The sequence below is a fragment of the Micropterus dolomieu genome, linkage group LG09 (assembly GCF_021292245.1).
Source record: "Micropterus dolomieu isolate WLL.071019.BEF.003 ecotype Adirondacks linkage group LG09, ASM2129224v1, whole genome shotgun sequence".
NCBI lineage: Eukaryota > Metazoa > Chordata > Actinopteri > Centrarchiformes > Centrarchidae > Micropterus > Micropterus dolomieu.
Window position 1 is genome coordinate 22,894,923 of NC_060158.1, and position 15,576 is coordinate 22,910,498.

General features: G+C 41.9%; 1 protein-coding gene across 1 annotated transcript in view; it reads right to left on the reverse strand.

Annotated features, from left to right (window-relative positions):
• Positions 1–15,307, reverse strand: part of adcy2b (adenylate cyclase 2b (brain)) — a 27,142-nt gene extending 11,835 nt beyond the window's left edge. The window contains exons 1-3 of the mRNA XM_046059203.1: positions 14,588–15,307; positions 5,074–5,271; positions 2,989–3,030 (exon numbers count right to left, since the gene is read on the reverse strand). Coding sequence (XP_045915159.1) covers positions 2,989–3,030; positions 5,074–5,271; positions 14,588–14,851 — 504 coding nt within the window. The 5' untranslated portion in view covers positions 14,852–15,307. The remainder of the gene's footprint in view (positions 1–2,988; positions 3,031–5,073; positions 5,272–14,587) is intronic.
• Positions 15,308–15,576: the final 269 nt, after the last annotated feature.

A 15,576-nucleotide genomic window follows, 5' to 3' on the forward strand; every position in this document is an offset into this window, starting at 1 on the left:
GGTAATTATAGTGTGATTTGTTGTATCATTGGTTAGCTCACTTGGTAGAGCATAGGACTTATAGGTTTAAGGTTGTGTGCTCAATTCTCACTGAAGACTAAATTTTTCGTTTATATTTTTCATAATCCTGTTCAACAAAGACTGTTTCACATGCTCACATTACTGTAAAGCACGTGCTGGACTCCGTGTGTTCTTGGTCCACATCCATCAACCTATGGACTTTTCATTTCCCTATCTTTCCCAGGCAGAGGAAATTCCTTCTCATTCAGGGGAATCCATGTAACGTTACACATTTCCTGACGACTTTCGGAACCTTTGAAATAGCTGTCGGGAAATGTGTGATTGGATTCCCCTCAATCTCTTCATAACAAATTTGCTGAAGAGGATAATACACACAAAAGAAGAAAAAGAAAGTCAACAAGAACAGGAATCAAATTAATTAAACTGAGCCCTGTGCTCTACCAACTGAACTATCCAGTTCAGTTCACTAACCAGTGACACTGGTAATTGCACCTGCCAGCCCCTGTATACAGCTATGGTTTGTTACCTCGTGATCACTAGAAAATTAATTATCCTGTTCTCAGTGGAAAACAACATTCGTTATATATATATACACATATATATTACTGCTCACTGTGTATTGTTACTGTTTACTGGTATTGAGTATTGGTATGAGTGTTGCTATTGTGATGTTGTTGTGGTCTATTCTTACTTTGTTTATGGACCTTAAGAAACAACATTTCGTTTAGCTACAGTATATACTTGTAGGCAAAGGATATGAATAAAGTATTTTAACTTTGATTTTTGATAACGTGTTCAACCATTTTGCATGTAGTGACAAATGCAATGAACTTATGCCTAGATGTTTTGGGGGGTAAGATTGTTCAACAGAGACTGGTAAAATTCATTGTGATCAGCATGACATAAGCAATTGATAATGTAGGAAACAGCAGACAATTGTTCATAATCATTTGCATCAGTGTGTCAAGTCATTTGCAATTTGTTCAAAACAATGAGAAAGTGCTTTTATGATGTGCACAAGTGACGAGATGATGTGGAGGTTGAACAGTTAGTTTTGAGAATTTCAATTCTGATCTGAGAAATGCACCAAAGTGACTGAGAAATACTGTAAATAAAGTAACCACGGTTTGAAAGAAACATGCAGGCAAAAAACATACACCAGCACTATGGGTCCATCAATTCTGGGCTGATGCATGGTCATACAGGTGCTGCAAAAGTACCAAAAATGACCAAAGCAATGCCTAAATATAGATCACAAGAAAAGATTTATGTATCTTCCCACTTTGTCTGCTTTTTGTCTAGATACAGAATACAAGTATGCGAGTTAAGTGAGCTGCCCACTCTTCTTCACAAAAAGGTCCAATGATAAAGTGGTGATCTTAAGATAAATTATTAGACATGAGTGGGCCGCTCACTCAGCATTACAAACAACTAAATCCTGTGATGAGCTGCTTTGAAAACAAAATACAACTCATCAGAGGTATGACACAATGACTGGACTGCTCAAATATTTCCTTCCATATGGGAATAAGAACAAGACGGTGTAGAACTTTACTGTGGAAATTATTTAGACGGCTTTTCCTGCTCGTGTACTGTGATCAGTCCTCTCTTTCCAGGTTTCTATCAAAGCCTCTTACTGTGACCTTGTGTGTACGTGTGTGTGTCTGCACGATCCTGTGTGTTGCGCATATGTGTGTTTCCTACAGCGCTGTTCATTAATACCTTGTGCCTTAACCTTCTGCTTTGTCCCTGTGCACTTCCCCTGCTGTCAGTCCACCCCTTCCTGTTGTGGTGGCTGTGGTGGCGACCAGCACGAAAGGGTCACAGTGTTAACTGGGACACCCGATGCAGTTTGACCTTCCTGCCTGTCTGTTTATCTGCTGTGCCTTTGAGGTTTAGGGACTCTGCAAACAGGAATCTACTGACAGTGACAGCTTGGGGTGAATCAGATTTGCTAATAAACAACTTTGCTTGGACCTGGACCCTGATGTGTGACGTTATTATACATATCCAATTAAAAAATGTTAATTAAAATACTTTTGGCTTACATTTTTAAGTGCAACACTTTGAGCAAGTGTTAGACCTGCTATGTGTTTCTGATGTCAACATTGCAAACATTATTTGCAGTGGCAGGTATACAAAGATCAAAGAAGAACTCCTATCACTGACATGTAGTGTTGTAGGAAGCAAAAACACGAGGAGAACACTGGATATGAGTGATTGTTTGGTTGACCGAATTCCTTCTAAAAGAAGATCTGAACACAGAGAACACAGACAGAGGTGTTTTGCGTAGGCTTAGACTTTCTGTTGCCAGGGGAACCAACATAGTGAAGGATGGTGACGTCGGAGCAGATGTGGTGTTTTGAAGGTCCTGTAAATTTTGCCATAACCTTCAACTCCTAACCCCGAAATCCCCCCCCAAAAAACGAAAAAACGGAGGACAGACGGCAGTCCGAGTGTGTGACGTGCGGTCTGTTTGGGTGGCTGCGGGAATTGAGAATGGCAATCCAATTTCAGGTGCGTCACCTGCCTCTGTCTGCCTTGCAGGCAGCCAGAAAACACTCCATCTCCACAGTACTCCGGCCTGCATCCTAATACACCCTCAAACACCTCCAGATGGGGGCTGGAGCCATCATCTCACTTTGACTTCTTCGATTACCTTTTTTTTCTCCTTCTTGTTCTGAACGCACAACCCCTCCTCCTCTGAATTTCTGACAAAAGCAAACGCACGCTTGAACACCCCCATCAAAAACGTTTTGCTCTTTGCCCACTTTAGCATTTATGAGCTCAGCACCATTTTTGGATGCGAGCACCCTCGCCTCACACACGCACACACACACACACACACACACACTCACAGCTCAATGTGACTGTGTCTTGATTCCGGGGCACCAGGTGTGGCAACCAGGTTCAATCGGCCTTCTGGAAAGAGCTGTGGCCTTCAGAAGAATTGAATAAAGCCCGGACTAACGGAGTAATGCAGCTAGATGGTGGCAGACACGGGTTGTCCTGTATGTGGACAAGATATTTTTGTTGTGAGTGTGCAGAAAGAGGGTGAGCAGGCAAGCCTGTTTGGGGTGGTTGCAGAGGGGTTGAAAGCGTAAGACCGAGCAGAACACAATTTCTATCTCTCTCCTCTATTTTTCAGACCTTCACTGTTATTAGCTCTGTGTGCTCCATCAGACACGCTGTTCTCTCAGTAATCGCAATCAATCCGACCCACTGAGAGCGGGCTGAAATTCCAGCTGTTCTCTTTTCTATGGATTTCTACACCCCGACAAGTTCCTTTCAGTCTTTATTTCTTTCTTTCTCTTTTTTTCTCATGAACAAATGTCGCAGAGAGACAGAAAAACAGAGAGATAGATAGATAGATAGATAGATAAATAGCTAGATAGATAGATAGATAGATAGATAGGAGTATAAGAGTCATGGGAGCAGAATAGAGTGATTAATAATGCAGAATGATTATGCTCTCACAGGTGGCTGATGATAAAAATATCTCCACCCCAGAGGAGGGAGGGATAGCGCGAAGGGGGGAAAGAAGGGGGAGAGTAAATTTGGACATGGTGGGGTGGGTAAAGGGGGGTCTTAACAGGAAAGGAGGGGGCAGGTGGAGAAGCTGGGGAGAGAAAAATAGGATTTGATGAATAGGGAGAGACAGGACGGTAGCATGAGAAAATAGGATTTCTGAGACTGAGAGAGAAGGAGTCTGGCAATGAAAACTAATGTGTCTGTCTGCTGATCTGCTCACCTCCAGCTCTCATCAGGTCTCATTATCACTTGTCGGGCATGGAATTAATTATGCGCTTACACACACACACACACACACACACACACACACACACACACACACACAGAGGCTAATCTTAGACTGACAGACACAAGTATAAAAAAACTCATATGTCACAAGAACACATGAAAACACATGCATGTGTCAAAAGCCAGACTCTAATTATAAGGGTTGATTATTCTTAGTCATGTATTATGTATTATGTTTGCTTCAAATTAGAAAGAACCGGGCAGAGAGAGTTGGAGTCTGAGTTTTTGGACCCTAAAGTCAGAGATCTTGGCCTCGACCACTTCCATTTGGACCATTCTTGTTTTAATCTGTCTCTTGAGAGTCCCCAGTCCTCATGAATAAGTGCTGTATTTGTGGTTTTTGCAGGTACAGAAATTTGGTTGGTTTGTTATTTTTCCTTGCATGTACTTTGATTGGTGAATTGTTGTTCCACTCTGCTCCAGGGTTTTAAGAACGTTTTTCTTAACCATTGCATTACCCATTGCTGATAAACCCTTACTCCAAACAGTGATTGTCCAGTCATAGCTTAGCATCCGAGACTAGACATGGCAGGCCTGTCAAGCTTTTGATTTACCACATGCTGAAACAATGTCTATGGAGCTGTGGTAAAGCAGTACTCCATACGTTTAGAGAGTTTAGATGGTGACTTTATTTATTTTAAAATCTAATAATACATAATACAATCATAAATCAATCCTCTGTCTTGCTTGTCCAGATATGTAAGATAACCATCCAAACAGGGTTATGTTGGAATGAAATAACAGCTTCCATTTCTCCTTCATCATATTTGTAATAGAAGGGCTCACAAGGCACAATGTTGTTTCTTTATTTCCATGTCTCCTACCTGGATCATTAACTGATGAGGATGCCAAATCTTTTCTCATATCATGATGCCATGTAGGAAGCATCAACTGAATATTTAAGACCCCTTTACATTCTCATTTCAAAAAGAGTCAGATGGAAACATTAAAAAGTCAGCCGGGGACAGTGTTTTCCACCGACTCATTAAGCTAACATTAGCTAAATTATCTACCTAGCCACAGTTGTCATTTCAGCCGCCAGCTGGAAATGAGATTCCTGCTTTTGTCTCCCTCTGCCTGAAATCAAGGACACATTGTCTCAAAAATGACTAAGACTTTCGATGGTAAATCCACCATTATCGGTGTAACTGCACATGTGCTGTGCAAGAAGAGGGCGTGTTCCTTTAGACAAATCCAGATACACACATAAAACAAACACACAGATATATCTACCTGGTCCCAGGGGCTAAGGATCCCTCCTGAGAACATGAACAGGTAACCCATGGTGACCAGACAGGCCCAAATAAGGAGAGAGAAGAGGCGGAGCATCCGCTTGAAGACCGACTCAATGCAGACAAGGATGAAGATGGACAGGAATAGGAAGAGAGCAGCGGGAACCGTGATCAAGAACGTCAAGTGGTCCTCTGTATTCTGGAGAGAGAGAGAGAGAGAGAGAGAGAGAGAGAGAGAGAGAGGGGCATTTACTGGTTTAAACTGTTTCAGGTTTGGTGGAGCATGTTAGCAGTGAGGACAAAAGAAAGACAATCAAAGAAACATGAACGAGTTCTAAATACTGATTATAAATCAGTTTAAGCCAAAGCTTTCCTTTAACCTTAAACCTAACAGACAGGGTCAAAATAGCAAAACAGACTCCCATTTTTGTGTCCTAGTGAGGACATCCAATCCTCATAGTACGAAAGGTCCAACAAGGGACACACACAAAAACAGACGGACCACAAATTGGCAGACAGACAGTCTAAGCCCAGGGAATGTGCTACAGCATCACTTCTGCACTCACACTGTCAAAGTCAGCGTTTAAAAGCTGTCAGCACACACACACACACACATACACACACTATTTCTCTCTTTGACCAGACCTCCCTCACCCACCTCCTCATCCTTATTTTACTGGTGTGAAGCACTTTGTGACCTTGCTCCGTGAAAGGCGGTATGTTAAATAAACCTTACTAACTTACTCTAAACCCTCTTCCTCTCTCTTTCATGTCAGGTTTCCAGTTAAGGAGGATGTACGCAAAAACTGTCCATCCTAACAAGTCCGAAGGCAGTTCAGCTTTTTTCAAGTATTTTCTCATATCTTGGTGTCACAATCTGCTTTGTGAAACTTCTAAAATCAAGTGCAAGTGAGCTCACATAACTGTCAGAATCACAGTAGTTTCAAGAAAAAATGACTTCACATCAGAAAAGAAAACGAGTCCTTAAAGAAAAAAAGCGTATTTCAATCATTCTCACAGTCACTACACTAATATTCTCACCAAACGTTCACGGTAGGATGGATGGTTAATGGGTGAATTAAATTGTTCTCAGTGCGGAGACAGCATGAACCAACGTTTGGGCAGTTATCTGGTAAGATTCAGGAAAGTAAGATTAATCTTTGTGATAAATTATTGGTGTTAACAGAAGAAGACTGCAGCGTATTTCAGTTCCTCTTAGTGTCTTCAACCTGAGAGCACTTCCATCCCTCTAACCTGTCCATGACCTCTGCATGTGCGTATGTCCTAAGCATATTTCTAATTGTACATTCTGTGATGAAGGTGCCTCTTCTGATTTTGACTGAGAAATGCTTTCATATGCAAAAATCCCATCAGACACAAATACGCCCCAAAAACATGCTCACACAAATGTGATCAGGGTAAGGATAAACTACTCTGTACATTGTTTTGCCCTCTTCAGGCTGTGGAAATGACGGAACAGCAGCAAAACCACTATTATTTGCTGAAAGAGAGGATTGAGAGCTTCCACACACTAAGCTCACTTTCACAGAGTTGTTCGTAACCCGACACCCACATAAACTATTTGAAGTTATTCCGAAGTTATGAGAGCGCTGACAGGTCCAGCAGCTGTAAATGTTAAATTAGCAAGCCACTGTGTGATTAGATGTAGCAAATTTTACAGTAAAATGAACATCAGAGTGGGCGCAGAAATGTGTTTGATTCTTTTAACATGTAATTCCCTGAGCAGCTTTTATGTAATAGAAGGAAAAGACGCCACAGACTCAACCTTGAATTTGTGGCTGATTTGACAGTTTATTGACTTCGAGCTGCTTTTTTTTGAGAATAGCAGAATCTGTTTGGCCAGAGCACACGCAGGGAGAGAGCATTTTGCTGTGTATTAGTGCAGCAGCACGATGTAGCAGAGGTAGCATGAGTCAGGGTCTGGCGAAGGGATCTCACGGGATCTAGCTGCTGACGCCACGCGAGCTATACATTCAGCCTGGAGTGCAGATTGAATCCCAATGAGGATGTAAGCCAAGACCGCAAACTCAAAACACCAGAGGGATACCTGAGTGGACATCAGTGACAAAGACCCTTCCTTTGGCATCAAAACACATTTTGCACAAAGTATATGCTCACACATAACCATGCACAGGACAGGTTAGCGAGGGAGCAAGCCGCTCTCTCCACTTTGTGGTAAGAAAAAAAAAGAAGCATCTGTACTGTGCACATTTCTGATTGTAGGCCATCTAATCCTGTTAAAACCCTTCTGAAGCCATTTAAAGCCATTTCCCTCGACATGGCGCAGAGAGAGGGAGTGCCTGCCTGCAATAATATACTGCATTGTCACCCAGAACAATTATTTCCTTTTTTAGCCCAGTCTGGCTTATCCAGCTATTATACTGGGAGCAAAAATGGGGACCAGGGACACATAGCAGCAGCAGCAGCAGCAGCAGCAGCAGCAGCAGCAGAATGAGACGTAGTAATCTAATTATTCAGCAGTGAAATGACACAAACACACCAAATACATTATGTCAGAAAGTGAGGAGAAGGGGAGAGGTGGTACAGAGGCTTGTGTTGAAAAATTGTGATCGCGTAATCACTTCCCAATATTTTGGTGCCCGTTTAATATTTTCTCCTGCCTGATGAAGCAGCGCTCTTTGTCAGATTTTGTCAATGTGCTCCCAGCTTGGTTATGAAAACCATCAATAATCACCCAACCTTTCCTCAAGTGCTCAATTCGCAGTGAGGAACGTTAACACACTCCGCTAAAACAGGTCAAAGATTGTTGCCCCAAATTTTTGGGATATAACTAGTAACTAGTTTGAAGCATAATCTTATCTGAAGTCCTAACAGCTTTCAGAGAGGCCCTGCTGTCATGAAATGAAAATTCTGTTCTGACTTCCAACGTTTATGAATATCCTTTGGACAGTTTCAGCCCTGACAGGTGAGTAAATTGTGTTCTGGTGGATCCACACCCAACACATTTCAATTTTATTAACACTGATTATGTATTGGGATTATTTTTGATTTAATAGCTCTTGAGAGATTTTGTTACTTCAGCTGCGTGATCTTACATCCATTCATCACAGCACCCCAGGGGAGGGCTTCATCAGTACTAGGGGAATAAACGGTCATTTCATAATCCCACAAAAAGATGCCAGAGGGCACAGCAGTGGGCCGGCGCTGATGACTGGATCGAACCAGTTTGAAACTCATCATACAAGCAAAGATTCCCACCGGCCAAATAATACATAACATACATGTGAAGGAAAATGGTGATTTGGGCACTTGTGAAATTATAACTGAGGAAGTTGGTATTCTATCAATAGTAAGAATTCCAGGGAAATCTTAACGTTAGCTTGAAGGCTTAAAGGGCTAATCAGCATAAAATAATACAACAATCACTCATGTCTGTGAAGATTTCATCCAGGTCATAGTTATCCAAGGAAGGTTAAAATCATAAGGGCAACTGCACTGCTTAAAGATCCAAAGTGTAACTCACATGGAAAATCATCTTTAAAATCATCTTGCAACCTTAAAGGGACAGTAAACAACCAGCCTGTCATCACCCAGAAAAACGGCCGTATAGGTCGACTGTGCTGCAGCTTATTACGACCAACATTTACAGTTATTGTCAGTCCGCAACCTCTTGTGGTCCTATGACGGTAGCAAAGGAGGAGGTCAGGTGCCCTAGTATAAATAGCGAGAAAGTCTGAGTTAGAAAGTGGACGGGGTGGATGGATGTGTCAAACACAGGACTTTCACTTAGGAAACTGAGGTTTGAGAGGTCCTGTGTGAAATAAAGTCAAAGTTGACTTTAGGAGACTTACGACGTGTGACTTACGTGACTCACATTTCTTGTGGTACTTAACCCAAACCATGATCTTTTCCTGAACCTAACCAAGTAGTTTTGTTGCCTAAACCTAACCAAACTGAAACTTTTTTACAACTTTTTTTGTTGAAAGCAACATATGATTACATCCAAATTACAAAGTCCTATAGACAGGTTTCTTGTATACAAACACTACTGGATGCGTGCGCAGTCAGGGGGCAAGAGCGCTTTAGTAGTCGGTCAGAAGACTTTAGATTACACATAGTTTGCAAATTCTTGGATCTTGGAGTTGGATCTGTTTGTTTGTGTTTAATTTGAATATTGATATAATATACGCGACCACGCTGCAGGTAAGCGAAGCCGGACGTAATGTTGTTCAAGTCAGCTGCTAGCCAAAAGGGTAATGGAAGAACAAGGGAGAGAGGCGTTCCTTCCAGAGCTGTACTGTGGTACACTGAGTACTGCCATTTAGCAACTTTTTGAGTTTTTTAAAAGCGCTGAAGACTTCTCTTATAAATACATGAGCAATACAGTAACGTTAGTCAGACAGTGCCATTAAAAAACCTAATGCTTCATAAAAATGATAGTTATGAGTTATGAATACACGATCAGCTAAAATGTCGGGAAGGACCTGTATAGCCTATACGATACAGCATCCTCTGGTCTGAGAGGCTGCAGTGTTTTCAGTTCGGCTGGTTGTTGAGTCTTCAGGTTAATTACTGTTCCAGTAAAGTGGATTAATTTTTAAACTGTGCTGCCGAACAGGTTTTCCGTCACTTTTAAGGTTGGGGTGCAGTGGTTGAAAGTAACTGTAACTTAACGAGTAACTTGACTATTTACTTTGAATACCCAGTAATAAGTAAAGTTATATTGTTACTTTTTAAATGAGTAATAAGTAAAAAGTAACTCATTACAATTTCTGAGTAACACTGCAGCTAGATATGCGGTATAAACTGATACACAAAGACAGAGTGCTGCTTTCTGGTTGCGCGCGCATGTCTGTGATAACGTTGCACAGAAACCCGTCTATAGCAGCCATAGTAATTATGACAGGAAGAATGGAGAAAGTCTGATATTATAAAGCAACAATGCCTGCGTAGGGAGGAGGTCGGGGTGGACAGAGCCAACAAAGAACCTAAGACTTTAAGACAGGAGACTGCTGATCGTCCCATTCCCAACCGACAGCCCACTTTGCATTTTTACCATGATTGTTCCCTAACCTTTCCCAGCTGTGTATTACTGTAACAAAAGTCCCCTAACCTTAACGGAGTGCTTACTTTAACCCAAAACATGGTCTTTCTCTAAAAAAATCTATTACCCAGGATGTAAAATAGCTGGAATTTTGTGTGAAAAGAACCAGCAAATTACTGATGTATCTAAAAATTTAATGACATTGACAATTAAAATTAAATTATGAAAATGGGATTGTGGAAAATCAGCAAAAAAACCTGTTTCTTTTCAGGCTGAACACAAAATTTATGCATGAAGTCCTGTATGTAAAACATGTAAAACATGTGTGCAAGTGCTTTGTGGTGTTACAGCTCTGACCACACCTCAGTCAGTGATGTCACAGCATCTACTTCACCTCATTCATTCACCTTCCTGCCCCGAAGTAACAGATTGGTGATCCATCATTACAAAAACTCCCTGCTCTCACTGTGCCGCGTCTATCAAACTACCAACGAGGTGGAGCGAAATCAGTGTTTGCAGACGCTATTAATATATTATCAACAAATTCTTAAAATACAAAGACTAAAAATGTGATAAATGATAAACTGACAAAAACATGAACTGAAATGAAGGTTAAAGTGAATGATACAAATGTAATCAATGATGTCAATAAGCTTTTATGGCCAGTTCATAGATTTCCAGTGTTCCATTACGAGATTTAATGTTGAGCTCTATTAAACTGTCAGTAGGTTAACATACTGCCATGTAATTGCTGCTTCTGTATAGACTCACACACATTTGGGCATGCAAATGCACACACACACACACACACACACACACACACACACACACACACACACACACACACACAAATACCTACACACATTCCAATAAATACAACTTCAAGGCATCAAGAAAGAACAAGAAGAATTATTTTCTCAAAAAATTGCAGATAAGCCTAAGAAGGAAATGAGAGACTTCCTCAGACAAACACACCCAAACAACACACACACACAGAGTCACAAAATGATGTAAGCGTACACACGTATATATCAACACACAGTATGGGTGGAGGAGTCTATGTGGAGAACACCACATTCATCTACTCCAGCCCTGATCTGAGGAGAAAGATAAGTGTGTTCAGTAATTTTAGGAGCATTAGTGTTGCTTTGGTTGGGTTTCTGCTAGCTCACTGATAAAGCCAGAATACTTACAACAACATCCTCCCCTCCCTCCGCCGCCCGACCCCTTAGCTCCAAACCTACCCTCTATTTATTCCTGCCATTCTTCTTTGTCCAGCAGTAATAAATATACATGCCTCACTGAACAACCGCTCCATAAGTAAAGACAGGTCTGTCTGTCATGTAATAGGAACAAATTGAAAAAAAACCAAAAAAACAAAGACTTCAATTGACATTGTGAGTGATGGGAATAATTTAACCTTTGAACACATAAGTTGCTGTAGAATGGGTCAGGGCGTACTCAGAAAAAGAGGAGAACCTGGAGGATTAAATCGACCGGTCGGGGTAATAACATCTATTGATTTGTCTTAAACAGAAGTAAAGGGATCAATTTAGCTGGAGGTTCTCCTGGGAACGGCCTCGTTATGGAGTTTTATTGAATGTAACATGCCTTCTGTGACAGCCTAAAGCAAGTGCATCATTGCAGCGGGGATTGGGGTGTCACGTTGCTCCCAATAAATGGAAAATGGAAAACTGTCTCCCTCTGTATTTGTAATGACCAGTTATCTACTGCCTCCAAAAGGTAAAAAAATGACCTCGCCTTAATATTTATTGTTAAACCGACTCCCAAACACACTGGAAGGTCCCTGATATCGTCCTGCTTTATGTTGGTTTACATGTCAGCGAGCAACAGTGAACGCAACACATGACATGCGTGGGTTCCATCTACCTCTCCAACCCAGTTGGTCCAACCCAGTGTCTGACTGAGTTTTGCCCTTGGCCTCCAGGCGCTACTTGGAAAGCACGTGACGCACACAGAGAGAAAAGCATAAAGTCTACAGATTGTCCTGGACATATAGCAGCAAAACAATCATTTCGAAACAACAACACAGCAATGAGTGGGCATCCTTTTGTACAGCTATTTCATAAAAACACAAAAGCAGCACTTGAGAGACAATAGCTTGTGTTTGTGGTTGAGTGTTTGTGGCCAAAACAACACTTTTCACTTGACAAAAGCACCAACACCCACACAGCTGCGAACTAAACTCTCATCCCGTTGTTGATCCACTCTGCAAACCCAGCGTTGTAATCTGAAGTGCCGCTTCATGGCCTCTTTTGTTGTCACATATATATATATGTACATGGGCCTCCCTGACTCATTCAGTCTCGTGCCGAAACCAAAACTTTCCCTTTATTCTAACACTCTTCTGTGATCCTGACAAGAAGGCCTCTACCTGACACTGATGTATCAACGCAGAATCTTTTGTGGAGCTGTAATAAAATATGCAGCATTCCACATTAAAAACAACCTTCCCAACCGGCAGGCCCTATCCTAACTGCTTGGTAAACATGGTAATAAGGCATAAGAACTAATTTAGGAAAACGTCCATTACAGATTAACAGTTCCTAAGTCAATATTCCTTTCCTAACTTTAGATAAGAAAAGTGTATTACAGAAGCATCCTAACTTCGTAAAATCTTACATAAACTCTCCTAACTTTAGGAGAACTGCTGTCCTAACTTTTACTTTTCGACCAGGTAGTGTTTGCTAACTCATTTAATCCACATGGTTGCTCTTTAATTGCTTTAACAAAATGTCAACAGGCGGAACTTGATTGAGTCTACCGATGTGTTTGATGTCAAAACACTCGTTAGTAGAAAGGCTGTAGCCGATGTAACGCTAGATAATGTATCATTATGTGACATAATGTAAAGGCTTGATGTAGCCTAACAAAAGGATCCTAAGTCTTTGATAGGAGGAGATCGTTAAATTCAAGAAATACATAAAAAACATGATGACGTTAGCCAGCAGCCTTTATAATTAGGCTATTAGGCCTATTTTTTTTTTACCGTCATTATTATAGCCTAGCTTTCCCGAGAAGAGTAGCCTTCTGCCGGGGTCAGTGAGGGAGCACAGGAGGAGCCACCAGCGGTTTCATCTGCTCTTTGGACACAACAGTTGCCTGTGTCTTCATATCACTTATAAATGGACTTATTTTCTACAACATCAGCGCTCTGCTGGATGCCGGATATGTGGCAGAGACTGTGTCTGCTATTTTAGCCCACTCTCTCTCCCGAGTTAAGCGTTATTTGGAGGTTCTGGTTTTCTCGACACAAGTTACAAACACCTCTAGTTCATCTGACTTGAAGTTCAACAATGTGTATGTTTCATTAAAAAAAATACCAAAAAAATAGCGATTGAAAGCTGTTTAGCTCGGCGAGATGAGTAAAGAGGCATCGGTTGCTAGGTAACAGACATAAAAGTTGATAACCGAGGTTGGATTGAGTATTTAGGATCTCCTAACCTGAGATAAGATAAGATGAAGTAAGATGAGATGGGATTCCTAAAGTTAGTTAGGATTTGCTTCTGTAACACCAAATTGAGAAAAATCCTATCTTAGACTCTTCCTAGCTTAACTTAAGACTTAAGATAGGAACTTTCTGTAATGCGCCCCCGGCCTTTATTCTGAAACACTGGACCTGAAATGTAATTTTTTATCGATAAAGTTCATTATAGAAATAAAGTTAACTCTGGTCTTGCTCTATGACTGCAACTCTGGTTATCGCTCATACCAGAGAAAGTGGAGAAGTGGAACGAGACAAAGAAGGAGGGTTTGGGGTGGAGGGCCAAAATAAAGTAATTACAGTGACATACTTGAATTTCTATGGTGACACATTTAAGTCAAAACACAAACACTCCGTGTGTGCCATACTGTATGTTGTCTTTTTTAAGTTTTCTTTGTGCTGGCTTTAGTGCAGCTCATGTTAAAGGAACATATATTGGGGGAATTGCGCTTGCCGGTATTTGCTTTGTTTTACGCTTTGTTTTGTTGAAGTGATTAAACACATGAGGTGTAACATGTTAATGTTAATTAATGAGCTGTAGAAGGGCTTCTGAACTGTCAGAGAGAGCAAGGCTAGCTTGTTTCCAGTCTTTATGCTAAGCTAACTGTCTGCCGGCTCCGGCTTCATAATGATTGAACAGACATGAGAATGTTATCTTTTTATCTCTCCCTCCAGAAGAAACCAAATAAGCGTATTTATCAAAAAGTCAAACTATTCCTTTAAGTGCCAACTTCTTGTTCTATTAATTTTAAATATGAAGAAAGAAGTGATTTCTGATGCTAAGAGAGCAAAACATGTAAATGTCACAAACTGCCACAGATTAGGTTGTTACTACTGTGAAACTGTTGTGATAAGAACAACAGTAGTAACATTTCCTGATGTGCTGTCTTTTATATATTAACTAGATGAAACTACACTAAGTAGACAAACATACACACACACACACACACACACACACACACACACATGCACACACTCACTCACCAGTCCTGAAGCGAAGAACACCGCCAGCAACGCGAGGCAGGTTCCCATGACGATCAGCAGCAGGAACACGATCAGCGGATGTTGCTGGCTCATTCTGTAGTAGGACTCATAGAGCCAGTCCTGGGGCTTCTCGCCCTCCACGCACACCTCGCCCTGGAAACCCGGGCACCCGTCTCCCAGGCCCTCGGGCCCCTCGGCACCCTCGCCGCCATCGTTCTTCTCCAGCAAGTAGCGTCCGTGGGTCCACAGAGCCTCCTGCCACATGGGTAGCTTCCTGTAGAAGGACGGCCCTGCTTTCTTACTGACCAAAACACGTGCTGAGGGATGCTTTCACTCCCTTTCCTCCTCACGCTTAAAAAGTCCACCTCCTCCTCCTCTTGGTTTTAAAAAAGTTTGCTCAGCTGTGTGCGATGCATGGACAGCTGAGTGAGGGAGAGACAACTTTTCACCTCATCTGCTTTCCCTTGCATCCTCTGCCGCTCCTTCTGCTTGATGTGACAAACTGAGTCAGGACGGTGTGAAAACGGATCTTCCTCCTTCTCCTCCTCCACCTCCTCCTCTTCCTCTCAGCAGAAGTGGCCAGACACCAAAGAGGAGAGATGAGACTTCAGTTCCCTTCCTCTTGCTTCTCCTTCTTGTTTGCTCTTTATATTTGGCCAGTCGGATGGAGAGCAGGCAGCCTCTGCTTACCGCACGGCGCTGTAGCTGCGACGAGGCAACATGTTACTCTGCTGAGGTGCAGATGAGGACTGAGAGAGAGAGAGAGAGTGTGTATAACTGGGAGGGAGAAAGGAGAGAGAGAGAGGAGCGAGGGTGTGTACCAATGCCTGTGTTGGGGAGAGCTAGCGGGTTAAAGTGTGTGTGTGTGTGTGTGTGCGTGTGTGTGTGTGTGCTGTACCTATCAGAGCGAGTGGAAATGTGAGAATTGTGATGTGTGAGATTAGCCTATGTGGAGAGAGGTGGTATATGACTCAAGACAATGTATGTGT